The following is a 27,604-nucleotide window of genomic DNA, read 5'->3' as shown; positions in this document are numbered from 1 at the left end:
GTTTTAGGGACGATAGAAAAAGGATGGAATGAGTCCAAGGAGCTCCTTATAAGAAGGACCTTGAGAGGAGGAGAAAGGAGATGGTAACAAAAAGGTGAGAGTGAGCAAAGCGTTTGTTGAAAGTGATGAGTTGAACCTCTAGAGGACTTGAAGCGCAGGAGAAAGCCCCGTCTTGGCGTGTTCAAATGACGGTCATTTGAGCCCAACCAACATACGTTGCCTCTGGCAGCCTACGAAAGAGAAGACGGTCGAATCTTCTGATGCCGCCCAACGATTGCCTTGCCACGAGTTTTACATGCACTTGAAGTAGGCATCAAACACTTTTGCTTGATAGCACGCTAAGCTTTGTTCCTTCAGCTCTTGACTTAATGCCTTTCTCTTCCCATCCTGTTCGAGTAATTGTACAAGTACTCGGTATTGCTCTAGATCTGCCTTCCAGGTGGCGAGGCTGAATCTGAGCCTTGCCACGAGGGGCGTAATGCCAGATTGCGTACTGAGAGTCATCCGGCTCTAAGACCCGCAGCTCTCACAGATGTCTCTGTATTCCTCCTGCAGTCCATACCACATGTCTGACATTTTCGCCTCTCATGACGAATAATAGGAAGAAAGCCATTCATGATGATCAATCAATTCACTTCCTTATACAACCATGAATCGTCCACAACAAGCCCACGGGAACTCGCCCTCTGATTCGTAGCGTACCTTGCGTATTTCCGCTCCGCCAACCCATGTCCGCCCGCACCTCCAATTTTCAAAGTGCGGAGCGGAACATTCTCGAGAATCAAGCCCGCCTGCCCGCCTCCTTGCAGACAGCTTCAGGCTACTCACAATTTCCTTTCAAGTAGTGCTGCTGGACAGCCCTCCGGAGGACGATATCTCCTACTTGCCCACATCGACCGGCGGCATACGGCCAGGTGTGCCAGACTATCGATCTCAAAAATTAATCCAACCGAGCCCCTCTCTACCACGAAAACACATTTAGAGCCCACATTATCTCGACGCGCACCCACATCCACCTTCTGGCCTTGACATAGCGAGACACCCACAAAATGTCGACCTCAGGGCCATCAGCTGACAACGCGGCTACAATCTCCATCCCTTCTTCCCTCACCAGCTCCTCGACCTCCTTACCACCCCCGACCTCTCAAGCTCTCATTCAACACCTCCGACAGACGGGCGCTATACCCGACCTCAGCGCCCTCCTGGCAGACAGCCTCGCCCGGACGGGCTGGACAGACCGCGTCCGCGCATTGGCGCTCGAGTTACTCAGGAATGGCTCATGCGACACTTTCCCAGAGCTGATGAGCGAAGTTATGCGACGGGCGAAGATGCCCAAGGACGGCAAGAACCAGGCCGGGGAGAAGGAAAGCAAAGATGCCAAGACGAATGGCACGAGTACACCTACGACGACGACAATAACTGGACCTGGAGCTGGAGGCGCAGCTGCTGCGGCAGCCTTGAATGGCGGAGGGGTGAACAACAACGCCATTGCACTGTCAAAAGAATGGTCGGGCGGCCCAGATGGACTACCAGATGTAAGGATCCCGGAGGTCACTGTTGAGCTGGGAGTGGAATTTTTGAAAGAAAAAATCAAGGATGTTGTCGAGCCGATCAACGACGACAGTGACTGACCAGGTCTCTGCTTGTAATCGAGGCGATGGCTTGGGATATTCGTGTATCATATGGCATAGCGAACGGCGCTGGATGTTGCTGAGATAGTGGAAGGACCTCGGTACAGTACATTAAATACCTTGCTCTCCATGGAGTCGTAGGTGGTTCTCGAGCGGCTGGTTGTGCTGGTAAAGCATCGTAGCATGAATGGAAACAACCTGTCTCTTCAGATTCAAAACAAAGACGCTTTTGAAAGCCTCGCTAAAGCCGACATGTCTAAACGAAAGAGCCAACGAAATCATAAAACTCCGCCTGGCAACGTCTGCGCAGGCGGCATTGCCCTGACGCTCGGTGCGCCTCCAGAAACGACTCCTGTGGTAGCAGTCCCTAAACTGCTGCTACCTATACCTCCCAGGGGTGGCTTCATCCCCACGCCTGCTGTTGGTGGCACGTCTCCAACCATCACGTTCCCTAACTTTCTCAACATAAACATCGGCTTCTTCCCCTCTCTGTCCAGATCCTTAAATAAAGCGAGGGGTTTCTCTTCCAGTCCCACACACCTCTCCTGGTCGCCGTACACGATATAAAGTGCATATTGTCGCCAATCGGCCTGGATATTATATTTCCTGAGAGCGGCTGGGAGAACTTTGTAGCACGGATCTTCTAGGCCCACGCGGAAAGACTTGAAAATTTCCACAGAGGGAGCGTCACCTCCGGTGCCACTATCTTTGTTGCCATGCGGCGTGTGGCCCACACCGGCGCTCGAGGGGAGCTGGGGTGGGACCGAGGCGGATTGTTCTCTCGAGGGGATGAGGGTAGAAGCATTAGAGATTGTACTGTTTGAAGGGTTGAGTTTGCCAGAGGCCGATTTCGCAGAAGTGGGAGGGTCACGGTCGCGTTCGATAGTAACTTGGCGGTCGTCGACACCATCGTAGCGAGGGATAGCACTGCTAACGGTTCCTCCTTCACGTTGGTAGGAGCGGGGAGCGAGTGGTTGATGTTGGTAGGGGAGCGGTGAGGTCGGGGAAGGGACTCCTGGAGAGGGATGAGGGTGTTGCCCTAGTACGCCACCTGACATTTGTGCGGTTAGCGAGTTTGAGGCTAGACTTGCTGCTGCCGAAGGGTCCAGCGAGTTGCTTTCGGCGAAAGTCCTACCCTCATGGATTGTACTGGGTATATGTGTTGGAGAGTTGTTCTTGGGGGTAGAACTGAGGCCCAGCTTCTTCGAGAATGTTCGTGTAAGGCTCGTCTTTTCGGGCACCGGCTGCGTCGCTGGGGCAGGTGAAATGACATCTTGCTGGTACACCTCTGGGCTGATGGTAGTGCCTTGATAAGGGGCATAGGGGAGAGGTTCGGATCGTTCCTTGGCCATCTTGAAAACTGGTAGTAGCTCCTGGCGCAACTTGCGGTAGTCATCTGCAAGCCTCGTCAACTGCGCCTCCGCCTGGGCAATTCGCTCGTCCCGTAACCGGAGAATTGATCTCGCGAGTCGATCGATATCTTCCTTGGTTGCCATTTCATATTGTGGATTTTGCTCGGCCGCTAAAAAGGGAATCAGCGATATAACACTGGCCAACGGTAAGGCAATAGCCTACTAGGCGGGACATAGTCATCTGGTTCGATAGGTATGTCCTGGTTGACCTTTAAATCGTAAACGTTCTTGAGTATGGTCAACCGGTGTCCCACACTAGCGATTCCCATCTCTTTGAGTTCGTCATGTTTAAGTGCAACGAGTGCTTCGCCTTCAATGCCGTGTTCTGAGAACAGTCAGTCCTGCGGACAGTCCCCGCCGTTTCTGCTTGCAAGGCTGCTTACCGATAAAAGCATGGCAATATTGTCTCAGATTCAAACTAGACACAAACTGAGCGCACTCTTCTGGTGTCCATTCTGTTATTATCGTCCTGGGTAGGCTTGGATCTTCTCCCGAGTTGTCAAAGGTCGTGGGGGTATGTTCGTTAGAGGCGGGCTCGGACGAGGTCTCTGAATCGGTGTGTAGCTGAGTGGGAGAAGTCATGACGCTTCGCTCATATTCATCATCGGCGTCAGAGTCGGCGTGATATGTAGTTCCGCTGGGAAAGGCCATGGTGATAACGTCCAAGATCCAACTGCCTTTTTGGCGCTCGGATCAGGTTTAGGTTTCAGTCCTCACACCCCAGCCACATGGAGGCTTGGGGGCAGGGTAGAGACTCGGCCGGCGATATGATGAGGATTTGCTCGGTAGCTTTTCTGATTGCAGACTCAAAAGGTTTGCCGCTATTGGGGACCGTTGAAGAATCTTTCGTCGTCTCAATTCAAAGGAGACAGTCCGGAGGAGGCTCGCAGCGGAGGTCTCTCAAAAGGGGGGTTTCTCTCTGGTCATCGGACTTCTGGTCAATGGCCGAGGCTGCCTAGTTGCGCACTATACGGAGAAGAAGCATCTAAGCAGGAAGATCTTGTCGTCGGTACGAGCACTCAATTTGATGGAAGACTGCGTTAGGAGAGGTTCGAGGGGGGCATGGGATCGCAGCATGCGCATCTACGGGGCTGCGATGGGGCTGGAACGAGGCTAGGCCCGTCAATAGTCAATGGCCAATGGCACGCCGAATCCGCTGCATACGCTTTCGTCCCATTTTGGCCATCTGATATCTCGCTTCTACTACAGTCCAGCCGGAAATAGCGAGAAGGTTTACGGAGTATAAGACATGCTTATCCAGAGTCCTCGGATCCGCCATCACATTTTCAAAGCTCTAACTATCTCACAAAGCCAGTCGCTCAAACGAGTACCGGCCTTTATTTCTCCTCTCGAGCATCTTTTTCTGCCTGACAGTCCGATGTTTTAATTGGCCACCACCATTCCTAATCTTCACGGCGCTGACTACATTCTCGACCTTCAGGCTGAGTGGGAGACCTGGACCAGGTTGCAGGTCTTCTTCCCCCTCGGCAGTCTCCGAGTACAGCGTCACGATGGCTCCCGGACGCTGATTAGGGGCCGGTAATCCGGTTCCATAGAAAGGTACACGGGCGCCGGCAGCTTGTTGCTTTCGTATAGATTCTTGGTATCTCAACGTCTCGCGGAGAATCCCTTGCAACTCCGCCACGTCTTCCAGACTCTGCTTGGCATGTGTAATCTCCGTCACCAGGTCGGGTATAATATTGCCCATAAAGTCTTCGTGATCTAGAGTTTCAAAGAAGCCGAGAGGTCCAATGGTGTCGACGCAGGCTGACAATATCTTGATACTAGAAGCGAGCTTGACAGTTGGTAGAGAGTCAGCGTTCACATTCAAGTTTTGAAAGGAGCGCGTGTGACCGCCTTGGAAGAGTTGCTGCCGTAAGAACTGAATGAGAGCCAGCGCCTCGGTGTGGGCGAGCAAAGCTTTTAAGTTAGCGGAGATGACTGCAGGCGCAGCAACGCCGAGTCTATCCAGCGCTTCGATTAGCGATCTTTGCAGTTGAGGAGGCAGCCACGGAGTGTTTGTCGCTGATACGGCCAGTGCCTGAACCTGCGTGCCGGCCGGCGGTAAGGGAGTGTCGCTTTCCTTGGGTTCTGTTCGGCGATCCGCTTCAGGAATGGCTGTCCCAGACGATGTAGCCAGAGCCTGCTGGATGAGAAGCTGAACTATCGCTGCTTGCTCCTCCACATATGGACTGAACCCACTTTCGAGACACTCTTCCAGCAAGTTATACGAGGGATCTGCCTTAAGGACAGCTCGTGCAACCGCATGGACACCGACATTCGTCAACCCAGGCCCAGAAGGGGAACTCGAGATTGCATTCCCAAGGTGCTGGGCGGACAGCAACCCGAGCCGGCACAGCCATAGGATGAGTTTGAATGACGGTATCCGGATCTCCAATCGCGTCTCTGTGGGGTTGGGTGCATTGTCTTGCGCATTTGGCGTTGCGACCACCTGAAAGATCTTCGACAGAAGATAGTTGATCTTGAAGTCTGGGATCGCCATACGATCCAGAGGCAAGTCCCCACTGGGTCCTCCGAGAGCTGAAGACTGCATAATAGCCTGTCGAATGTCGTTGATGAAAGTGTTTTCGAAGCCGGCGACATCGCCACTCCCAGCGAGCTGGTCAAGACGTTGTTTGATGGGCTGCCAGCCGACAGTAGACTCTGGAATGATGGTTGCGGAGCCGATCGCCGACAACCGCCCATCGAGAGCACTAGGCAGAGCCTCATGGTTACTAACACCGCGTGCCACGTTTTGGAGAAGTTTGCTTCCGATTTCCAGTAGTCGTTTTGATGAGCCACCAGAAATATCTATTGCAAGGAGTTGATGACGCCTCCGTCCGATGACACGAGCAGTGTGGGGATAATATGCGACAAATTCGATGGGACCACTCCGATCTTGGACGGCCATTCTCATGCGTTTCCGCTTGAGATTCCCCTTTCTCGCGTCAATTTGAGCCTGAACGGACTGAAATTTGAGGTCATAAAGCTGAACTGACTCATCAAAGGAGCAGATAGCGAACGCGGGAGAAATGGCCATGATTTCGTAAGAGCAGTTCAGACCAGTGTGTAGAGCAGAAGACAATGAAGGTACTAGGCCGGTCAGATCATACGAGTAAAATGATTCTCCGGCACGAAGAAATAGATTCGATGCCCTGAGGTTAAAGGTGTAAGATCGATCCTTCGGCGAAAGTGACTTGGAGTTGTTGCCTCCCAACGATAGTTCATGGTCGAACAATGGATAAATCGAAACCATATGAGCAGCCAGATTTCGATCGATTGTTTCAACTGACCAGACACCGTAGAACACGCTGTTGGGATTAGCCGAATGCTCGGTTTTGCAATATGCGACCGCCAAGTAGGAACCAGCTGGAGCAACCTCGCTGAGCAGATCTGGCCTCTGCTTTAGAACAGTCTTCAGTGCTTCCGAACTTGTAAGATGTTGAGCAGCCAGTACTTTGATGTTTGGATGTCGTTTGGAACAAAGAGCGCCCTTGAATAATGTGGCGTTCAATTCTTCAGAGAAACTTGTTAGGGTACCATTTTGTTGGACCACCAACGGCTCTTTTTCTCGACCTCTAAGCAGAACTTCAAGCAGTACGACCGGGTACTCTTGTTCATCCAATGCTACACTCACACACTGTGAGGCGCGGACTGTGTCATCTCCTGAGCTCTGGAAAGATTCGATGCGTAATGTGTCTCGCTTTGTCACACAGTATGTCCTTCGACGGATTTGCCCCTGCGATTCTTCGCGAATTGAACATGGTGGGCCAAAATAACGTGTGGTAGGAGGCACGGGATAAGAGGCTAGGATCGTCCCATTTTGGATCTGAACCTCTGTCAGCAGCTTGTCCTGTGGAAGGATACAATGTAATGGTACCTCATACAGCCCGAGGGAATCACCATCCACGGCCACACAAATCTCTTTCCTGCGCTTCTTCAGTCCGTCGCGCACAGAATACACTGTGCCAAAACGAGGGTTGGCGTCAAGCCTAGAAGGACGAGGCAGTCTCGCTAGCACATGGGGAGTTGAGATTTCCATGGCTGGAGCATGAGTACTGTAGTGCTGCGAGGTAGAACTTGGTGTGCAGACAAAAAGTTTTGAGATGGTCTCCACAAAATTTTTGCGGAGGGCGGCAAGGTTCCTCCGTCCAAGTCCCAAATGGTAATAAGTCTCGCTAAGCACTTCCCTAACCAGGGCCTGCTTAGTGGCCGATCTTCCGCCTGTGCAAGCCTATCAGCAACTGGAAGGCATTTACAGTGCACCCCCCATTTCTGGGCATGGGAATCGCGTCACAGACGCGCTTCCGATAATCCAGTTATACATCATGACCACGCGCACCTCGATCCTATACCAACTATCAATTGCCTTAGGGGAGGGCTGGCCACGGCTCATTGATTCATCTACGACGTATTCATCGGTCCATTCACTAGTCTGAGCGGAATCTAGCCTTCATGACACCACCGCCTTCCAAAAATTGACTCGTAGGTCAATGGCGACGCTGCTTGACTATGGCGCTGTCCCAGAACATCGATCCCATATGCATCCGTTCTTTAGGAAAGGTACGCCATCATATCCTTCCCGGGATACCACGCGCTGACGCTGTTTATAGCCGCCGCACCCAACGATTCCTCATCTCAAGGCCCTCTCCCCAGAATTCGAGGGCTAGATGGCGCAGGCGAAGATGACCCTCCCAACAACAATGAAGAGCAGAGTTGTAATCCCAGCAATGTTATACGCACAGAGGCAACAGAGGCTGCCCCTAGTCGAACATGGAGTGTGGAAGAGGGAGACGACCTTGAACACGAAAACACTAGAATAAAAAGACGAAGAGTGTCTACCAGCTCTGTGCATTCACTCACCGTGACAACAGAGACTTCACACACAAGCCAGATGACGTGGCAGGACCAGCTCCAGGCTGCAGCACAGACATGCGATGATATCCAACCACCTCACGATTGTGCTGAGGACCAGACAGTTGCTGATCGACCTTTCTTCTGCGACAATGGAAGTAGAATTCAGTTATCTCAACCGACATTGTCCGCAGAGGGTTGTATCACATCGCAAAGGACAACTCCTGACAGTCGACCTTCTCTTAGTTCTTCTTCAAACCCAGCTGAAATCGACCTCACAAAATCCCCTGATCGTCACCATCGACCGCCTGATAACACAACGGACGACCCTTCAGCCATGGAGAGCGAACGCGGCTCTACTCAAAGGAACAAGATGATGCGAAGTGGTCACGGAAAACTCATCTTCTCGCCGAAGAAATCGCCCAAGCGTGCGTCACGGAGTGTTGCGAACGACACAGCTGGGGAGAGTGGCGACGCAAAAAAGACTGCCCGTCGATATAAGAAACTGGAAATGAAGAAGGGAAAATTGGTGTCCTCATTGCGCATTACGTTGTCATATTCGGCTCCGGATTCCGGTTCTAAGATCGACGCCATCTTGTCTCAAGACTCTGAAAAGAGCCACATTCAAGGCCCGCAAGCTCAGGGAAAGCTAGCACCCCAACACCCTGTCGTGAGTAAGGCCACGCACCCATTTTTTCTGGGAAGACTGTCAGGCAATAGTCAAAAGCAGTCTGACCTAAAAAGCGAGACATCCTCTGTTGCAAACCCCTCGGAGGACGAGACTACCTCAAGGCCGAAGGCACCAAAGCCTTGGAAAGACATTATCTTCGAATCAAGGAGGACAGTTCACAACAAAAATGCGCCGGTGCTCTTACCCGTTTGGCCTCCGACCAACATCCAACATGTACAACCAAGCCATGCTCCACGTGGTGCAGCCACAGTTCGGACACTCTCTTTATCACAGCCCAAATTCAAACAACATGCTTTTCGTGTCAATGCGGACGAAGACATACTTGGGAACTTTTCACGATGTTTGGAGCAGAATGTCGACGATAGGCCCATTCACACACCCGAGCGAAAGATCATGGGTAGCAAAGAACTCGCAAGACTCACTGAAACGCTCTATGGGATCGACCACCAATCGAAACATCAGTCGGCCTCAATTTCCCGGCTCGGAGCAGTTGTTGAATCGACGCGCAGTTCTTTTGACAGGGGCATGGCCGCGGGACCCCAACTTTGGTGCCACGAATACGCACCGACTTGTTGGCAAGAGGTCTTAGAACCACAAGGAAAAGCTCTACATGATTGGCTGAGTAATCTGAGAGTGCACCAAGTTCAGACTGGCAAATTACAACCAAAGGCGAAACCTCTGACTCCCAAAAAGCGTCGCAAGCGGAAGTCGGAAGAGATGGACGACTTCATTGCATATTCAGACGACGAGGATGCCCGTTCGCTTGCGAATGGAAAGAATGCGATCCTCCTCACAGGCCCTCCAGGCTCTGGAAAAACTGCTTCAATCTTTGCCGTGGCACAACAACTGGGGTTCGAGGTATTTGAGATCCACCCTGGTATGCGACGAAGTGCAAGGGACATCCAAGACAGGGTAGGGGACATGACACAGAACCACTTGGTTCAGCACCGAGACACGTCCAGCCGAAGGTCAAGTTTGTCGTTGGAGGACAGTGACACAGTCTACTCCACCTCTGGGCCTTTGACGGACAGCCAGGATTCCACAGCAGACATTATGGGTCGCAGAAAGGGTGGCAGACAGTCCAAAATTGGCGAAGTGAAAGAGACCAAAGAAACTAAATCCAAGTCGCAGAAACAATCTCTCGTCTTGTTTGAAGAGGTCGACATTCTGTATGAAGAAGATAAAGCCTTTTGGAGTGGCGTTCAATCACTCATCCGAACCTCCAAGCGACCTGTCATCCTCACATGCAACAGTGTCAATTCCGTGCCCATGGCCGAATTAGACCTCTTTGCCGTCTTGCGATATGACATTCCCCAACAGGATTTGGCTGTACAGCTTCTAGGATCAATATGTGCGGCTGAAGGACATCTTCTGAGCAAAGAAGTCTTGCAGAACCTCTATCTTACGAAAGGTCAAGATCTCCGCGCGTCAATCATGGAACTCAATCTCTGGTGCCAAATGACGGTCGGATCGCAACAGGGAGGTCTGGATTGGATGCTTCCTTTTAACGGTGAGTCCCAACTCATGTCAGATGGCTCAGTCACACGAATTATCAGTCAAGACACTGTCACCAACGGGCTTGATCTCTTGCCGGCCGATTTTGACGACGTTGAAGATCTCATTCGTTTTTCCCAGGACAATCTGGGTATTCCTGCACAGGACTGGGTTCGGGACAATTTCTGTTCAATCGGCACTGAGGCGAACCATGTCTCAGCACTGGATGACATGCTCACCCTCTGTGAGGCGAGAAGCGCAATGGATCTGGTCGATGACACAATAACACCTGTGGTCGCGAGCACATTATGGAAATGCTCCAATCCAGCTGCTGCCGCTGTAAGCGACCACACATTCCACAGGAACGAAGTCGTCCGCCTGTACCTCGGGAATCTGAACGAATCAACGACCCTCCAATCATCAATGTGCGAAGCGTTCGAACCTCTCTTGGAAGAATCCCGTATCGGCCTCCCCAGCTCGCCCGGGCGTAAAGCACCCTCCCTGGATAATCCATCCGCCATCTCACTTGTGACAGAAGTCGCCCCCTACATCCGCTACATCGTGTCTCACGATCAACGACTTGAGCAGGTTCGAAACGAACTGCACGGGTCAAGTCAGCAAGGGATAAAGAGACAGCGGCGTACAAGAGCAGCAAGGGCGGCCTTAGAAGGCGGGAACAAGAAAACAGTAAGAAGAGATAAGTGGTTTCCCGAAGAGTTGGACTGGGCCGCAGTGATGAGGACAGGAAACGAGTGGCCTCAAGCCAGAGAGGCGGACACATGGGACAATTCTCCTGCTCAAACACCTAGTTCGTCAGCGGCAATGGAAGCGGGAGCCGAAGCCGAAGCCGACGAGCCTGCATTGTTCAATCCCTAAGACTTTGCGGTAAAGGACAATCTAGTCACCTTTAGTTTGTCGGAGGTGCAACAAACAAGTTTTTGGTCTCTTGCACCGCGGGAAGCATCAAGTGCGTCGGTTTCAAGCGAACAACGGGGGGGACGGGGGGGCTGGACTTTTCATAAGGGAAGTGTCGTGACATTATGAGGCTGGCCAGATACGCGCCGCATGAAGAGGTAGCACCGCTGCGTACATTACAAACACATTACAAACCCTAGGTAACAAAGTACATTTACACAGAATCATGAAGATCTTACAATGACGTCCAAGTTTGGATGCCTGTACAAGTACTAACTTCGCCTCACTCCATTCCAATCCTACACTTGTAATCACTCATAATCACGTGGTGTACGGACCAAAGCGGGCCCTGCCCCTTTTTTGCCACAGCCTCGTCTCCTCCGACGCTCGTCCTGGGGACACGTTATCACACAAGACCTTTCACGGCCAGGCACCTCTCACCTGCCAATAAGACGCCTTAACAAAGATTGGTGTTCGCGGGGTGTCGGCATATCACAGACACGGGTAGTTGACGAGCGATCTGGAGTTGCTCCTCCCTTCTGCTGTTGGGTGTCCATTGTGTCCTTCGCACAACCTGCACAGTCCAAGGCTTCGAAATTGGGCATCCGCTAGTACTTGAAAAGAACCACATATTTACACCAAGCCGCTTCCAAGCACTAAATGTGTACGAGAGAAGTTATCAAGTAGAGAGCAAAAGTGAAGTCGTCAACACTATCTGTCAACGAGATGTGAGAGAAAGTGACGCTGGCAACAGGCTGTATGTTAACTGAATGCATTGTGAGTTCAGTCTCTCAAGTAACTACATGCTAGCTAGAAAATACAAACTGTCAAGACTTAGACCGATCTCAGCTCCTCCTCCTACACCTGTATTATCAACATATTGCCTGATCCATGTTTTTTTCTTTCATCGATGCACCATGATGAAGGTCTTGCTGTACATGAGTAATGAATGCCGTCTCTTTTCATGCTGTGTATATGTCGGGGTGACAAAAATGCATGCTTCAGGGGATGAGTGTGCATGCTCGAGGCAAGAATGAGCAAAAGGAATCAAGATGGATAGTACCAGCAGACCAAGAACAAATGCACGCCAAAAATAGTTGGAAGCATGCGGGAACAGATGTCCTTGGCGGCGTTGGCGTAGCTGGCTCATTTGCAAGATTGCGGAGTGGTGGCGGTGTAGTTCTCCTTGCCGCTGGCTGGCTCAATTCTAATGGTGACCTTCTTTGGACTTGGAGTCTTGGTCTTCTTGCTGATGTTGCCATTGTCTGGGATGATTGCAATCGCGGCCGCAGACTTTGGCGGGACTTCAATGTAAGGATGGGCTGCTGGAAGATTGGTTCTGACAGTGGTGGAGTTGGTGATCGACTGCAGTCCCCCCTGCATTGGCCAAGTCGACGTGGAGTTGCGGATCATGGTCGCAGTCTTGTTGTTGACACCCGGAAGCTCACTGCAGGACGCGTGGTTAGTTGACTTGAAGAACCAAGGAGCTTGGGCAGCAAGGCCAGACTTACGGCGGAGAGACTGACGTCGCTGGAGTGAAGCCATTGGTAGTTCCAGCCGGAGACTGCCAACTGCCATTCGGACTGATGTGGTTGTTCACGTTCTGCAATCGAGACAGAGTTGGAGATGGAGTGTGTTCAACCGAATAGCTGTATTCGCGGCTGCGCCAGTTGCGACGTTCTTGACTCTGTTGTTTGAGCTGCTTCTGAGCTTTGGTGTCGGCAAAGCGGAGGAACAATTTGATGCCATCACGCTCGTTGAGGACGGAGTGGAATTCTTTGATGACACGTTCTGCTATCTCACGTGTTTCGAATCTGTGACAATCAGACAAGTTCACGCATATGGATCCAAGCATCTTTCAATACCTTGCAAAGCCAACTTCCTTGCTGACTCCGGATGGCGCATCGCGGCAGATCTTGGTGGAGACGGCGTGATACGGCAAGAAATGTTTGGCCAGATCCTAGATAGGTTTGTAAGTAGAAGCTACAAACATGGTGGGAGAACTCAAACTGATTCATTCCAATCAATAGGAACCCCGGTGCAATAAATGTTGGTAGAGTTCTTATCCTCCAAGTCCTTGAGTCGGGAGTTGCGAGATTTCTGGGAGTGTTAGACGACCACGACATAGTAGGGCAGTGCTACATACCTGAGCATAGCTGGCTTGAAACCCAAGATGGAAGAAGCCACGGATACAGTTCTCTGCAGCAGCGGGAGAATAGTACATGACGAACCCAAAGCTGGACATTGTTAGCAAGCACAACAGGTGGGTGGGGCAACATACCCTTTGCATTTGCCCGTGTCCTGCTCGATGATGGCCTTGCATGACTCGATCTCACCAAAGCGAGAAGCCCAACGCTCAAGATCCTCATCGGTGGTGTCCGGCATGAAGCCACGAATGTAGACGTTGGTAATGCCCTCGGGATTCTGAAGACATTTGGCCAGGCTGAGTTCCTCCTGGTTGGTCCACATGGCGGGCACTGCACGAGGGATCTGTGGGTCACGGTTGACGAGCTCATCAAGGTTGACCATCTCGTAGGATTTGTTGTCTTGACACTTCATTGGTTGAATGGGCCCAGCAACGTAGTGTTGGCTGGCAGGAGTGGTCGACAGGTAGGCCATGGAGTTGTAGTAGTCCGATTGACCCTGCAGTGCCACGTTTTGGTTGTTGGAAGCATTCTCTTCATTGGAAGACCAGGATCCTCGACGACCTGGATCAAACCCGGCAACATTGGAGGCAAGATTGTACGGCCAACCATATCCTGGGAGAGCACTTGTTGCCATGCTGGTATTTCCGATGAAGCTTGGAAACATACCAGTGGGGACATAGGGCAATTGGGAAGCATCTGCAGTTGAGGTCTGGTTCTGACCGTAGAAGTTGGGGAGTGGCACGGCTTGACCAGACGGCAACATCATCAAGGGGCTGTTGTATCCGGGACGATTGACTGCATTCATCTCAGTCTCAACCGAAGCAGAGGGTGGCAGGGTGGCCTTGAGGTTCTGCATGTTGGAAAGGGGATTGGAATTGGTCATGTTCATAGCTGTGACATGGTGAGGAATTTGTGCCTCAGACAGTGACTCCAGCTCTTACCTCCATTGTACTGTGGATAGCCTGATGCATTGTACGGCATTCTTGACTGATGATAGCCAGCATATGCATTGCTTGAGACCGACTGGGTTGCAGGTTTGTCAGACATGGCTGCTGCAGTCTGGGTTTCACTGGTTAGTATCCTTCTGACAGTAAGGCATAGGCATCACGGTGGAGGAGCGTCCGGAACGGATAGACTCGCCTTCAATCTGTCACCACGAGAGGGGCTTCAGACCACGCCTCTTTGTGGTTCTTCCAAGGGTGTTGTTTAGAAATGGGATGGGGCCCAATGAATAGAGCAGCAAAGGGGGAAATGAGAATGAGCAACCAAGATGCAGTGGAGGATGGATGATAAGAGGGAGGAGAAGCTAACAGCAGGGAACTTGAGCAAGCAAAGCTGTAGCCTTGGTATTAAGAGAAGTGAGATGAAGAAAGTAGAGGAAGAGGAAGAAGAAAATGAAGCGGGTGGATAGAAGAGGAGGAGGGGAGGAAACTCGTTGAGGTGGGTGCATCCGTCGTCTCGGCGGCAGGAGCAACGACAACATTCTGGGTAGCCTCCACCGGTGAATAGGCCAGCACGATCAATGGCAGTAGCGGTATTCGAATGGGCCTCAATGCATATTGTACTCATGTCCTTAGAGGGCATCAATAGAGAGCCATTCAATGCTGCCACACCTCTTGAATCAGTTCGACTCCACAAGACGACAACGACAACAACATCCTCCATGCAAACATGCTGACGGCCAAGAGAGACTCTCTTGTGTCTCTCCCATCTTGAGAGCAGCATGGGCCAAAAGCCACAGTTAGCCTTTGTCCTTGCAGTCTTAACCGCGCCCTCTGGGCATCAGGACCGCGCGTGTGGCTTCTTCGCCAGGTCCTCAGGAGCATGTGAGTACATGACCCGCAGGGGGCGCGCACATCACGTCTGAGTGAGCAGGGCAGTGTTTTCCCATGTCTTTATTCTGCCATCTCTGCGTGGGTTGACTTCTGAAGAACTTGTGATGGTAAGTTGGAAGACAAAGGTGTGACGTGAAGTCAAAGACCAGACATGCAAACGGCGGAAGGGTATGTGCTCTGCCGTAGCAACTTCACCGAGATCTACGGTGAATCTATTGTCGCATTCTCACATTTTCAGTATTGGAGATATCAAACTGTTTGAACGATTTTCTCTACCAAAAAGCCAAACTCGTCTATACACTTTACTCTCCAGCTGGGTGCTGGACTGTACCTTCAGGATGGACCCAGATGTCGGCGAAAAAACATGGCAAAAAGTAGGTAGAAAGTTCAGACAACTGCCTTTGCGTACAAGACTGACCCAGGGCCACAGTTCTTCTACCAGCACAATTCGCTCCTAGCCTTGCTCGACGCTCACGCTTCCCTGTTGGCGGAGATGCGAAAATTCTGTCTTGTTGATAGTGCTACTATGAACTTGGTGCAAGAACGTCTCAACACCACTGAGAGTCTGATTGCAACGTTCAAGCTTTCCACCGAATCCTTGACCGAAGTCACTAAGCGAGAAGAGCAAGTCATCGAGGATGCAAAGGTTCCCGAGCCGGAAATCCTCGACATCCCAATCCCTACTTCTACAGCTGGCCAAAAAGCTCCCATGCCTGCTGAGCCACTATTGGATCCCAGCGGCTTTTTCGCAGTCGACACAAATCCCACTCCAATCGAACAACTCTACAAAGAGAAGCCTATTGTCGCCGTAAAGGCGAGGAACGGTCCCAAGCGGAAAGTTTCTGGGGAGCAGATACAACCAGCCACAACATCCGAAAATGAGCGCATGCGAAAGAGACCAAAACATGGCGATGACCAGCGAGATAACCCGGTACAAGAGGAAGAGGACGATTCTTTCCTGAAGAGAGTCGAGGCACGATCACGGGCGAAGGAAGAGCGCAAAAAGGCTAAGACGGACAAGAAGCGCAAGAGACAGAGCGGTGATTCCACTGGGAGTATCAAGGGCCCCAAGACCAAAAAACGGAAGGAAAACAACGATCCGAAACCCGCAACGGCGACACCTTCTTCGGCGCCCCCAAAGAATCCACAGCCGCAGAAGGGCAAGAGACCTCCACCCGAGTCAAACAACAACGGTACAAACGGGCGAGCGAGTAAGAAGAAACGCCGAGGGTCAAAGCATTAGGTGAAAGGAGATTACCCAAGGATGTTGTATTACGCTTCAAGGATGAGGAACAGTTGCATACTGATACTTTCTTCGCCTTTTCTTCCCAGAAAATCGCAACGATAAACGCTGCACATGCCTCCGGCTCACTGTACACTCGATAAATTTATGTTGTGTCGCCCAACTCGAACAACTCGAACTTGACACCATCCCCTCCATACCACCAACCGGGCCAATCTCCGTTTTCCCGCTTTTCTGTACGACCTGAGCAGTTGGCATAAAATGGGCGAATCGGTCGAGTTTGGAACGTCAGAGGCAGCCCAACTGAATTTTGAACCAGGTACCCTGACTCGAAATTCCGCCCTTCTCTAACTTCCATGCGAGTGCTGGATATCATCCATCGACTATTAAACTACAGTCCGGGATCAACTGCATTGAATTTACACACCAATTTTCATGCAACGGGTCAGGCAATGCTACGATAGCCCTAAGCCTTCTCCCTGTCGTCGACCGGAACAATCGACGCTCGTCGTCACGACACCAAACTTGAGCTTTTCACACGGTAATCTGACCGACCCCATCACCGGAGAACAGACATCCACGCCATTTGAATCAGACAGACCACACACCAACAGACATGAGCGAAGTGCACAAACCACGGCTTGTAGCCCGCGTCTTTCCGCCACCAATAAAGGTCACCTATCCAAAGGTGGATATGGCCAGCGTGACCACCGGCCCTGTGGCGAACAGATCTCAAATGACCCCATTCCACAGACGGACTGGTGCCGCACGCGTTCCTATCATTCTCAGCGCCGGCGAGGCGAAACAGCGCCACGAACAGACGGAACTCAGCGAAAGAGCCCGTGACGAGGTACTGAAACACGGCGTTAAAGTGCGTGATTTCCAGGCTGAGGCGGATGCGAGGAGGTACGGCCAAGGCTGCGCTGGGCATGAGGCTGGTCGGGGTACACCAATGTCGGGCTACAAGCACGATTAGACAGTGTTGTGGATGGTCCTTGTATCGAGTTTCTGTGCGCCGGGCGGTGATGTTGAGGTACCGCAGACGATCTGCTGACCTCGTGCTTCGCGCTGTGTCTCAAAGGAGATGTCCTACTTGTGGATGGAATCTCGAGTTCGTATCAAATCGCACCTCGAGTTGTAGACCACAGGCCAGACAGGACAAAGGCAAGAATCGAACTCCTTCAGCCCCGGTCATTTTGCTTCTGCACCACTTCCTCGTCCCTCTCTTTCAACTCATCGGCATTCTTCTCGCCTTGGTTCCAGACTTCCCATATTTGGTCGACAATCATATTTCCATAACCTTCACCCTGCTCGAGTTTCTCCTGTTCTTCTTTCAACCGGCGTTCTTTCCAATCCTCGTTTTGTCTATTCGCCCAAGCTTCACGAGCTTTGATTTGTAGAGCAGAGGTCCCATTATCCCCCGTTATTTCTGGCACCATGTGTTCGCGGCGTCGAAGCTGTTCTCCATGTGCTGAAGCAGGAGTCTCCAGATCACGGAAGGGAGTCCGTCCAATGTCGAATCTCTTGGACGCGTGACCCATGTACCCCAGCCCCGTGCGCTCTCGGAGTTGGTAGTTCGTAGCCCCGAGAAACGCACCGGCCAAAGAGAAGGTATAGAGATCCAATTTGCGCGGTGGGAGGGCGATCAGGGCGGGTGCGAGAAAACATGCCACGAGCGTCGAGGTGTGCAGGAAGCTCTGGTAGTCGTCGAACAGTTTCTGGCGCTGGGCAGGATTCTGCTCGAGCCCGGAATCGGAGGGCGCCATGACAAACGAGAAGAGATCCCGGAGAGCAACACGGGCGCGAGATGGCTGCAGCGGCTGTTGTACTTCATCTGCATACCATGCTGGTTGCACATGATATTTTCAGGAAGTCGCCTCGACAGATCATAGTATTCTTCGTCACCAGCTCGAATGCTCCGACGGACAAGTCTAGTAGCAAGTGGAGTATGTGATGTCATTAGCAGCACCTTTAATTTTTGATTCATAGACATGTACGACCAAAATCTAGCATGATTATGTCAATTTCTTCTGGTCAAATATTTTCAGGCCGTCATAGACAGTTTGGCCGAGTGGTTAAGGCGGCAGACTCGAACGGGCCATCTGAAGTTCCTCCTTCTAGGCTCTCCGTTATCTGCTGGGTTCGCCCGCACAGGTTCAAATCCTGTAGCTGTCGATTTTGTTTTTGTTCAGCAGCGTGGACTCTCATTTCCTAGCTACTGTGTCTTTTTTGATTCACATACTGTTACTAAGAGTCTTGAATAGAGGTCACTGAGATCGGTTGCACTGGGAAGGTTTATGTTGCCGGATGGGAGGCAACGAGATGGAGCGCAAAATCATGACAGCGATGCCTACGCAGATGATCAGGTAACATGGTGACAGGTGAGATAGAAGTGAATGGTATTCGCTACATATGCAAGCCTCCAGTGCGTCCACCGGAGACTGTCTTTGCATTTTTGCGATACCTCAACTGGCAGCCGACCAGCCAGGAAAGGAAATGGCAGAGTGAACAAACAGGTGGATGGAGGGGGAGTTGCCCCCTCCCCAGCACCAATGCTTTCTGCTCGCTGTGTTCACAATCATGATGGCGAACGTACTTGAACCAGGAAAGAGGAATACAGTGTGCCACAGAACTGGTACAAAAATGCCTTGCGACAATCATGTGGGTAAAAAAATGTGGATTATCTTCGAATTGAAAATCGACGGACAGAAGGGGGGGGAACATGTCGCTGCTTAGCAGCACGGCGAGCGAAGTCAATTTACACCACTCGAACCATGGGAGATGGTAAGCGACCTCCTCACGCCCGGCGAGAGCGTGATTCCTTGGTTGGGATCCAGCGGCCGTGACGCGAAGGCATGTCGAAGATGATATCGTCAGAGGGTGCCTGCACCCCCCTGGTTGCCGCCATTGCGAGGGGACACGCTATTGAACGACGCATGAGTACATTTGAGCGGACATTTTGATGGGTATCTGATAGAATGCGACCCGGGGTTTTTTGCCGTTATCGAGCTTGGGGCTGTGTTTGGAAAGATTGAACGCAATGGCACCCGTCTACTGGACGACGCAGCTGTACATTTGGGCAGACATTTTGATGGTGTTTGGTGGTAAGCGTTGGGGCTTGTTTGTGTACGGAGGAGCTGAAAGGAGTGACTTGTAGTTGGATGTGAATGAAAGTGTATTTGCAGAGACAAATCGATCAGAGTGAAATGCAATATAAATACTGTACCTAATATACTGCATAAAGACCAACATACTGAAAGCAAGCAGAAAGAGATCACGCTCTCGCATCCCAATTCGGTCGATGATGGCTGGTAAATCACCGCCACACAAAGACCGGGCGGCAAGGCTGAGCAGAAGGGGACGAGGCTTGATATTGTTCTCCCTTAGTATTGTTCTTTCCACACAAAGCGTTGGAATGCTGAACTGTACACACAACCAAGCTATTCCCGACATAGGAGGCGAACAAACAGAGTCTTGGCCGTCGATTTCTAGCGTGGTCTGGGTTCGTCCACACTCACAATGGTATGTGGGTTGCATCAGGTCGGTTCTTGTATGTGTCCATACATATTTCGTGTCTAAAAGCGAGTGAATGGAAGCCACTTGCCTCGAAGGGTAATTTTCGCCTTGGTCGAGTCAGTCCAGAGCTCGAGTAAAGTGCGAGATCAATCTTACCCATGTAACGCCGTCCTTGTCAACCTCTTTTTCAACGTGAGTGGAGAAAGATATTGCGCTCATGATCCCGTCGCCAAACTTCTCGTTCAGAACTGCTTTATAGGCATATCCATAATTCTGCACAATCTCGTACAGGCGGTAGATCAGCGGTTCCTTTGGAGGCATCTCCACGCTCTTTCCGCGGTCCGGGAACCCACTCAATTGTGCCTCGAGGATACGATATTCAATGCCAAAATAGTTTGAGAGCTTCTCGATATCTTCTGGCGACGCCTTTGCTTGTCCATAGAACAGAGCCGCCACCGCGACCTCATCTCGGCCAATTTCCTTGCCAATCGTTTCAAAAGTCACCTGCTTCTGCGCCTTCGCTTCGAACAAGGTTACGGAGGATTTGGGGAGGTTAGGATGTTGCGACACCTGGTCATGTCAGTTGCTATCCTGCGTCTAGCCTTGGGGTATAACAGCTCACATCCAGAGTTGCGAGAGACATGTTGGAGGATGGTCGGGTCAATTGCAACGGGGTTAGTCTGACGTAGCGCAACACAGTCCTCGGCCTTGACCTGAAAGCTGTGGAAGTGAGACGTTGTAGAGGACGCAGAGGCAAAGACATGATGGGATGCAAAGGACACTGCAGTTAAATAGCCAATCCACAAGGGACTCTTGTGGAGATGTGCACTGGTCAGTACTTGTATTTCTGCTTGGTAGAGGGGCTTTGAAGCTGCCCTCCCCGCATCAACCATCATCCGGGAGAATTGCCGTCATCTCATTGCGCGGTTTAGCATCACCGCTGGTCCGAGAAGGTACATCACGCCTAGCGTTTCCAGGTGTTGCAGGGTCGCTGAAAGAGAGCAGAGAGCATTCGACATGTGGCTACATTCGGGGTGTGTCTGTACCAATGCGAAGGACGCGAGTCTGCGAATCGAGGAGGAAATAGCCTGGTGCTCCCAGAAGCAGCATCTTTCAACTGCCATCTGTAGCGAGGGGCAGCTTTGTCAGGGGTTGCTTTGCTTTCGCGGGGCCATGAGGCGCAGCAGCTCTGAAACCAGTTCCTTATTGGGGCCACGGTGATGTGGAGAGTTGTCGCGAGGACGCTGACTGCAGCCTGGTTGGGCTTCTACCATGCACCCAGAGAACCCGGCGCCCTCAAATCCAGCTTGGCATGTGCTTCACTTGCTTGACAGGGCATGAATCAGCTGAAACTTCAGTCACCCGCCCTGACTGAAACGATTTCCTCCATGATAATGCAGCGCGTTTGAGTTCACCGCTGGATATCCCTAGCGTTTCCCAAGTCTTGAGTGCAGTCCTGTGGTCGCCATTTGTGACCTCCTCCCTCTCCCACCTTTTGGAGTCGAGTGCCGGGTAAAAGTACTCAAGACTAGTTACCATGTCCTACCAAAATCGACCGGATGACGACGGCCTCGCATACGGAGACGACTACTCGCAGTCTCGCGGGAGGGGTGGACAAGATGGCACTGATCGATCAATGCTGGGAGACACATTCAAAAAGTTCAAATCCGAGCTCGACAAGTACAAGACTGGTGGTTCTTCGCAGAATTATGGCTACTCGGCCTCCGCCTCCGGCTCGAACCAGCAGTATTATGGGCAACAAGGTCCTGGTACAGGATATCCCCAAGTTGGTCAATCTGCCTATCCGGGAGGCCCACCTACTCAACAGCCCCAAGGTCGGCCTGATTTGACGTCGAAACTCTTTGATGGGTTGCATAGTACTCTTCATAGCATCGGCTCAGATGTCACAAACTTGTTAGGGTCTGGCAATCGACCCCCTTCGCAATATGGGCCGACGCCCCCAGGACAGGCCAGTTACGCAGGTTACCCCGGTGTGGCAGTTCCTCCAGGCATCCCGTCAGGTCCAAACCGCTATGACAGCTTCGCTTCAGAGAAGCCAGGTAATGATGTCAAGTGGTATGTCGACGGGTGTGGCTATTTCTGGGCAGTTAGTCAAGCACTCGAGGGAGCAAAACACTCAATTTGGATCCTGGATTGGTGGCTGTCTCCTGAGTTGTACCTCCGTCGGCCACCCACTCAGAACGAACAGTGGAGGCTGGATCGAACGCTGCAGCGGGCAGCACAACGTGGCGTCAAGGTCAAGGTGATCGTTTATAAAGAGGTGACCCAAGCTTTGACTCTTTCGTCCGCACATACGAAACACGAACTCGAGAAGCTACATCCCAATATTGCAGTCTTTCGTCACCCAGATCATCTCCCAGATGCTCAAACTGCTCAATCGTCCTTGATATCGTCTCTCCAAGCTCTAAAGCTTGATGCTGCAGGTATTTCTAAGCTTGGCGCAGATACTCTCAAGGGAATTTATGGCGTGACGGACGATGTCGTTCTCTACTGGGCTCATCATGAGAAATTATGCTTGATTGACGACAGGATTGCGTTCATGGGTGGTCTGGATCTCTGTTTCGGCAGATGGGATACAAATCAGCACTCGATTGCTGATGCACATCCTTCGAACATCAACGATATCATCTTTCCTGGCCAGGACTACAATAACGCCAGAGTTATGGACTTCAGCGATGTCGCACAACCGTTCCAAAACAAGCTCGACAGGACCAAGAGCTCGAGGATGGGGTGGTCGGATATTGCCATTTGCCTGCAAGGAGCTTGCGTCCAGGACCTTCGCCACCACTTCGTCGATCGTTGGAACTTCATCTTCGACGAGAAATACAATGTCCGCAAAGACCAACGCTACTACAGACTACTCGACGATTTCCCTCACCCACCGACTGGTCCAGGTCAGCGACCTCAACCACGTCCACAGTCTCAAGGGCAACCCCAACCTCCTGCCCCGGTTGGTGGATTTGCACCACCTCCCGGAAGCCAACCATACACGGAACCGGCGTGGCATACAACCGGCAGGCCACACACACCGACGCCAGGCCAATACCAAAGCCAAGCGGGAACAGACACCAGTGCATATGGTGGTGCGGCAATTGCTTCTGTCTCGGGCACACAAATTCACCAGCAGCCCTCGCAGGGGCAGTATGGTCAAACCACCTCCTCCGTGGGCCAGGGAGTTCCACCACCAACTCCAGTGCAAGCTCCGCCTCAGACTTCTACAGGTACTTACGGCCAGATCCCTCCACCTCCGCCACAAGCACCATCACAGACTTCCGCTGGGATCTACAGCCAAACTTCTCCCCCTCCAGCGCAGGCATCGCATCCAGCTTCTTCTGACCCCTACAGTCAAGTGTACAGCCCTCCACCACAGGCAACTCCGCAACCAGCTACGGGTACCTACGGCCAAGTCTCTAGCCCCCCACCGCAAGCACCCTCAGTTCAGCAACCAGTGAACACTGGGGCGAGCTACCAACAACCCCCGACCCAGGCTTTTCCACAGAGTTTCCCTCCTCCACCTCCTGGACCACCTCCCCAAACATCAACCGGACCGACTCAGACTTATCCAGGATATCCGCCGCCGCCCAGTGCAGAGCCTGCTTATGCTCCATATCACCAAGGTCCAACGGAACTTTCGTCGCAGCAATCGCCTCCATCATCGTACCAGCAACAATCCTATCAAGCTTATCAGCAGCCCGATGCAGGACAAGCTCGTGGTTTTGATGAATATGGGCAAGAGTCGAGTAGAAGCTTCGGTGATTACGCACAGGGTAGCGAGTCTGAAAGAGGCATCCGAGGCAGATTTGACCAATACAAAACCGAGGGCAAACTTCTGGGCCAGCAGCTCTCGTCGATTGGCAATGTCGTCTCAGGTGGACTTGGGGATAAAGCACACCAACTTCAAGGCAAATACCTTGGTGGTACTGACTCCTATGGGCGCCCATATAACCAGCCACGACCCGTCATGACCTGTCAAGTCCTTCGGAGCTGTACAACGTGGAGCAATGGAACCCCCCTCGAGCAATCTATACAGAATGCATACATCGATGTGATTCGGAACAGTCAGCATTTCGTCTACATTGAAAATCAATTCTTCATCACCGCCACCGGCGATCAACAGAAACCCGTCAAGAATTTGATCGGCCAGGCTATCGTTGAGCGAATCATTCGAGCAGCCAGGAATAATGAAAAGTACAAAATCATTGTGGTCATTCCGGCGGTGCCAGCATTTGCAGGCGACCTGCGGGACGATTCTTCACTAGCCACTCGAGCAATCATGGAGTTCCAGTATAACAGCATTAATCGTGGTGGACACAGTATCATGGAAAAGATTGCGCAGGCTGGTTTCAACCCTATGGATTATATTCGATTCTACAACCTCCGAAACTATGACCGAATCAATTGCGGCAATGTCATGCACCAAGTCGAACAGCAAAGCGGAGTTAGATACGAAGATGCCCGGAAACAACACGATGATGCTGTGGGGGCAGGCTATGGACAATATGGTGAGAAGACGGGCACCACTCAACTATCTCAAGCCCCGCAATACCAGCAGTACCAGACCACCGCCCAGCAAATGACCACTCCTGGAAGTGGTCGGTGGGACAGTGTGGCGGAATGCTACATGCTCGGCGGCCAAGATATACGCACGGTGCCTTGGGACGGCCCTCCGGAAGCTGAGCTCGACGCGTTTGTTAGTGAAGAGCTATACATCCATTCCAAGGTAAATATTGCCAGTCAAGTGGGTTATTAGATATCTAATCGGCCACAGTGTCTCATCGCGGACGATCGAATTGTCATTGTAGGGTCTGCCAACCTAAACGACCGAAGCCAACTCGGATCACACGACAGTGAAATCGCTCTGCTGATTAACGACTCAACGCCAGTCCAATCCTACATGAGCGGCCAACCATATCAAGCGAATAGCTTTGCTGCCTCTCTGCGCAGACAGCTGGTCCGCAAACACCTGGGGTTGATCCGACCACAACATTTCTTCAGACCTGACCCCAACTTTGATCCCGTCGGGGTGCCCAATGTGTATGATTGGGGTTCACCCGAAGACAATGTTGTGGCAGATCCTCTCAGCGATACTTTCCAGGCGTTGTGGAACAGTCGAGCAAGGACGAACACCGAAGTCTTCAGAAAGGCGTTCCGCGCGGTCCCTGATGACTTTGTGAATACGTGGGCCGATTACAAGGAGTTTTATGAGTTCTTCTACCGGCGCGCCGATGCTGAAGCTCAAGGGAAACCCAGCAAACTGCCACCCCGGGTGGAGTATGGCCATGTAGTCCGGGCCGACTTCCCTGGGGGAGTGCAGGAGCTGAAGGAACTGCTGAGTCAGGTCAAGGGTACTCTTGTGGAGATGCCGTTATGTTTCCTTCAGAGTGAGTGCTATCTTCTATGTTGTTTTGGACGTCTACTGATTCGAATCACAGATGAGGATATTGCTAAGGAAGGGCTGACTTTGAATGCGCTGACTGAAGAAGTCTATACATGAACGAGCAAGCTTTACCACTAGATGTCACTCAATTTGGATACTCTGTGTGAAGTTACGACTGGATGAATGAATGAATGAACCACAGCATTGCATTTACCACCACTCTCCATAAAGGGGCTACGCAGGGACAATCTGTGCTTGACCGTAAATCTATGGTGGGAAAGAATCCGGCGAAGCAGGTGCCCCATCTTATGAACCTGTCACCACTGACAAGCACAACAAGGTCCTCAGTGATGCCGTAGACCCTTTCTCACTTGTCACTCCAAATTCTCTCCCCTATTCTTGTAGCCTCAGCCCTTTTTTGGTAGATGAGTGCGATGTAGACAGAGCAGCACCGCCGCTAGTCGGCAAGACGCAGGCAAGTGTCTAAGACCAGAAGGATAGCTTCACCTTACCGGATGCCCAAGTTCAACTTGCCAGCAGCCATCGGGAACTTGCTTGCTCTCTTCCCCGCTTGCTCTCTTTCACTTTCCCGTCCCTTGCCATCAACCTCTTCCATACAAATACCTTCTGGCTTCTGCTTTATTCCATTCTGTCCTCCTTTACTCAACCCTCTCTCTTCCTTTTGCTTCCGTGATCACAAGCTCGAAATCGGACACTCTCGCCGCGGCGCCTGCGTCTCACTACTCACTCACTCGGTCGGCTCGTGATTCCCTGGCACAGCAACCTCAATCATGAAGATCAAATGCACCTTTGAAGACTGCTTCAAGCACTTTGACAGCCGCCAGGCCATGTTACGGCACAAGGAAAAAGATCCGAGACACTCGTACTGCAAGCTCTGTGATGTGGACTGTGCTAATGACATGTTCCTCTTCATCCATCAGCTCGGAAGCCCGGCCCACAGTGAGTTGGCTTGTCCTCTGTTCGCCCCATGCTGTTGGTCACTGACGATATCACAGTCTGCTGTCCGGTCTGTGCATGCGAGGTATGGAACAAAATGCAGGAAGAAAAATATCGACTAGGCTGACCCAAACAGTTCAAGAGTACAATTGCCAGGGATGCTCATATAGAAACTGTAAGTAACCCCCCCTCCCCCTGGGGGCCCAAATCCGAGTTGAACAGTGGCTGACGAGGGCTGGCAGTACCACCGTTCCTCTCAGACCATGGAGTGTGCTGGGTGTGGACAGAAGTGCAGATCGGCATCGGAGCTGATGCAACATATCGAAAAAGATGAGTGTGAAGTCATCAGACTCCAGGATTTTCAGATGCAGCGAGCCGAACGCCAGATCCAGAAAGATGCGTGGGAGGCAGAGACGGATCCATTTGCTATCAACCCACCTACCTGGAACCAGACGAGTTCTGGCACCAACAACAGTCGGCCTGATCTTCTAGCGGACATGGCGAATTATGAAGCGGGACGATCGCTCAGCAACGCCCTCGGTGGACCGATCTCGACCGCGTCACACGAGCACTTCCCGTCACTCTCGCAGGCTGCAGACTCGAAGGCAGTCAATACCAGTGCCACTCCACAGCAGTCCAACCACGGTGTCAAGGTCACAAGGGATCTTGGGGATCTTGATAACCGTGCTGCGGAAGCCATATCGAAGTTGCACATCTCTCAACCCACATGGAGCACGCAACAAGATGCCGGCACATCAAAAGAGGATACCCAATCCGGACTGGTCAGAGGGTGGCTAAATTCGGTTGCAACCACGGCTGAACCGCCGACCGACGACTCTAGTGAAGTTGGCTCATGGTACGACAGAAAGGCATCATCCTCTGGAACGCTTGACAAAGTCCCGCCAGCCTACAAGGTGCGGCCGAACTCAGGTGCTCCTCTCCAACACATTGTCCGAATGCCCGCTCACTCTATCGTGTCGACGAGCAATGGGCTGGAGATTGAAAAGTACTGGGACTCCATCGGACAAGTGTATTCTTGTCCCACCGCCAAATGCAAACGTCAGTTCAAGACACCCGCTGATTTCAAAGCACATCTTCTGTCCTCGGCGCACATTGGTGGTCAAGTCACCTGCCCCTCGTGCTTGAAGAGGTTTACAACCACCGCGGGTTGGGTGGCCCATACCTCTTCTGCAAGCAAGCGCTGCGACATCCGCAACAGTGCCAACTTCAATCAGGTTATGCGGGAACTCACCGGCGGACTCCTGGGCACACAAGGATACAATGACAATGGCTCGGTCAAGTTTGTGGCACCAAAGATTGAAGATTGGTAGGCGACTCGGCGCCTGTCGTGGCTTTTATCAATGCAACGTCCATCCAGGTATGATGTTTTTCCCTGATATTGGGTTTGGCATCACCCTGATTCTCGAACAGAATATATCAAACCCCTCATGATGACTTCTGTAGTCCTGATTCACCTGGACAAGATATTACCTTGACTTTCAGGACAAGAT

The 27,604-nt window shown here is 51.8% G+C and overlaps 11 protein-coding genes across 11 annotated transcripts; 6 read left to right on the top strand and 5 right to left on the bottom strand.

Annotated features, from left to right (window-relative positions):
• Positions 1-1,049: 1,049 nt before the first annotated feature.
• Positions 1,050-1,631, top strand: AYO20_00088 (hypothetical protein; the record flags this gene model as incomplete). Its single annotated transcript, XM_022638399.1, has 1 exon — positions 1,050-1,631. One exon carries the CDS (start codon positions 1,050-1,052, stop codon positions 1,629-1,631), a length of 582 nt encoding a protein of 193 aa, XP_022505364.1.
• A 278-nt stretch (positions 1,632-1,909) lies between these two features.
• On the bottom strand, positions 1,910-3,694 carry AYO20_00087 (hypothetical protein; the record flags this gene model as incomplete). Its single annotated transcript, XM_022638398.1, has 3 exons — positions 1,910-3,153; positions 3,207-3,368; positions 3,427-3,694. 3 exons carry the CDS (start codon positions 3,692-3,694, stop codon positions 1,910-1,912), a joined length of 1,674 nt encoding a protein of 557 aa, XP_022505363.1.
• Positions 3,695-4,346: 652 nt separating this feature from the next.
• Positions 4,347-7,085, bottom strand: AYO20_00086 (hypothetical protein; the record flags this gene model as incomplete). The annotated part of the gene is made up of 1 exon (XM_022638397.1): positions 4,347-7,085. The coding sequence occupies one exon, from the start codon at positions 7,083-7,085 to the stop codon at positions 4,347-4,349; it is 2,739 nt and encodes a 912-aa protein (XP_022505362.1).
• A 451-nt stretch (positions 7,086-7,536) lies between these two features.
• On the top strand, positions 7,537-10,958 carry AYO20_00085 (hypothetical protein; the record flags this gene model as incomplete). Its single annotated transcript, XM_022638396.1, has 2 exons — positions 7,537-7,606; positions 7,657-10,958. 2 exons carry the CDS (start codon positions 7,537-7,539, stop codon positions 10,956-10,958), a joined length of 3,372 nt encoding a protein of 1,123 aa, XP_022505361.1.
• A 1,185-nt stretch (positions 10,959-12,143) lies between these two features.
• Positions 12,144-14,191, bottom strand: AYO20_00084 (hypothetical protein; the record flags this gene model as incomplete). Its single annotated transcript, XM_022638395.1, has 6 exons — positions 12,144-12,444; positions 12,509-12,811; positions 12,863-12,957; positions 13,144-13,234; positions 13,279-14,035; positions 14,086-14,191. The coding sequence occupies 6 exons, from the start codon at positions 14,189-14,191 to the stop codon at positions 12,144-12,146; spliced, it is 1,653 nt and encodes a 550-aa protein (XP_022505360.1).
• Positions 14,192-15,317: 1,126 nt separating this feature from the next.
• AYO20_00083 (hypothetical protein) lies at positions 15,318-16,222 on the top strand (the record flags this gene model as incomplete). The annotated part of the gene is made up of 2 exons (XM_022638394.1): positions 15,318-15,353; positions 15,410-16,222. The coding sequence occupies 2 exons, from the start codon at positions 15,318-15,320 to the stop codon at positions 16,220-16,222; spliced, it is 849 nt and encodes a 282-aa protein (XP_022505359.1).
• Positions 16,223-16,838: 616 nt separating this feature from the next.
• On the top strand, positions 16,839-17,198 carry AYO20_00082 (hypothetical protein; the record flags this gene model as incomplete). The annotated part of the gene is made up of 1 exon (XM_022638393.1): positions 16,839-17,198. The coding sequence occupies one exon, from the start codon at positions 16,839-16,841 to the stop codon at positions 17,196-17,198; it is 360 nt and encodes a 119-aa protein (XP_022505358.1).
• A 205-nt stretch (positions 17,199-17,403) lies between these two features.
• Positions 17,404-17,988, bottom strand: AYO20_00081 (hypothetical protein; the record flags this gene model as incomplete). Its single annotated transcript, XM_022638392.1, has 1 exon — positions 17,404-17,988. One exon carries the CDS (start codon positions 17,986-17,988, stop codon positions 17,404-17,406), a length of 585 nt encoding a protein of 194 aa, XP_022505357.1.
• Positions 17,989-19,797: 1,809 nt separating this feature from the next.
• Positions 19,798-20,381, bottom strand: AYO20_00080 (cyanate hydratase; the record flags this gene model as incomplete). Its single annotated transcript, XM_022638391.1, has 3 exons — positions 19,798-19,845; positions 19,895-20,308; positions 20,361-20,381. The coding sequence occupies 3 exons, from the start codon at positions 20,379-20,381 to the stop codon at positions 19,798-19,800; spliced, it is 483 nt and encodes a 160-aa protein (XP_022505356.1).
• Positions 20,382-21,275: 894 nt separating this feature from the next.
• Positions 21,276-25,253, top strand: AYO20_00079 (hypothetical protein; the record flags this gene model as incomplete). The annotated part of the gene is made up of 3 exons (XM_022638390.1): positions 21,276-24,479; positions 24,528-25,140; positions 25,192-25,253. The coding sequence occupies 3 exons, from the start codon at positions 21,276-21,278 to the stop codon at positions 25,251-25,253; spliced, it is 3,879 nt and encodes a 1,292-aa protein (XP_022505355.1).
• A 674-nt stretch (positions 25,254-25,927) lies between these two features.
• Positions 25,928-27,424, top strand: AYO20_00078 (hypothetical protein; the record flags this gene model as incomplete). Its single annotated transcript, XM_022638389.1, has 4 exons — positions 25,928-26,096; positions 26,153-26,178; positions 26,230-26,268; positions 26,336-27,424. 4 exons carry the CDS (start codon positions 25,928-25,930, stop codon positions 27,422-27,424), a joined length of 1,323 nt encoding a protein of 440 aa, XP_022505354.1.
• Between the last annotated feature and the right edge of the window lie 180 nt (positions 27,425-27,604).

Source organism: Fonsecaea nubica, assembly GCF_001646965.1.
Source record: "Fonsecaea nubica strain CBS 269.64 chromosome Unknown Scaff1, whole genome shotgun sequence".
NCBI lineage: Eukaryota > Fungi > Ascomycota > Eurotiomycetes > Chaetothyriales > Herpotrichiellaceae > Fonsecaea > Fonsecaea nubica.
The sequence above is the reverse complement of the archived record's forward strand: the minus strand, read 5'-3'. Positions and strand labels throughout refer to the sequence as shown.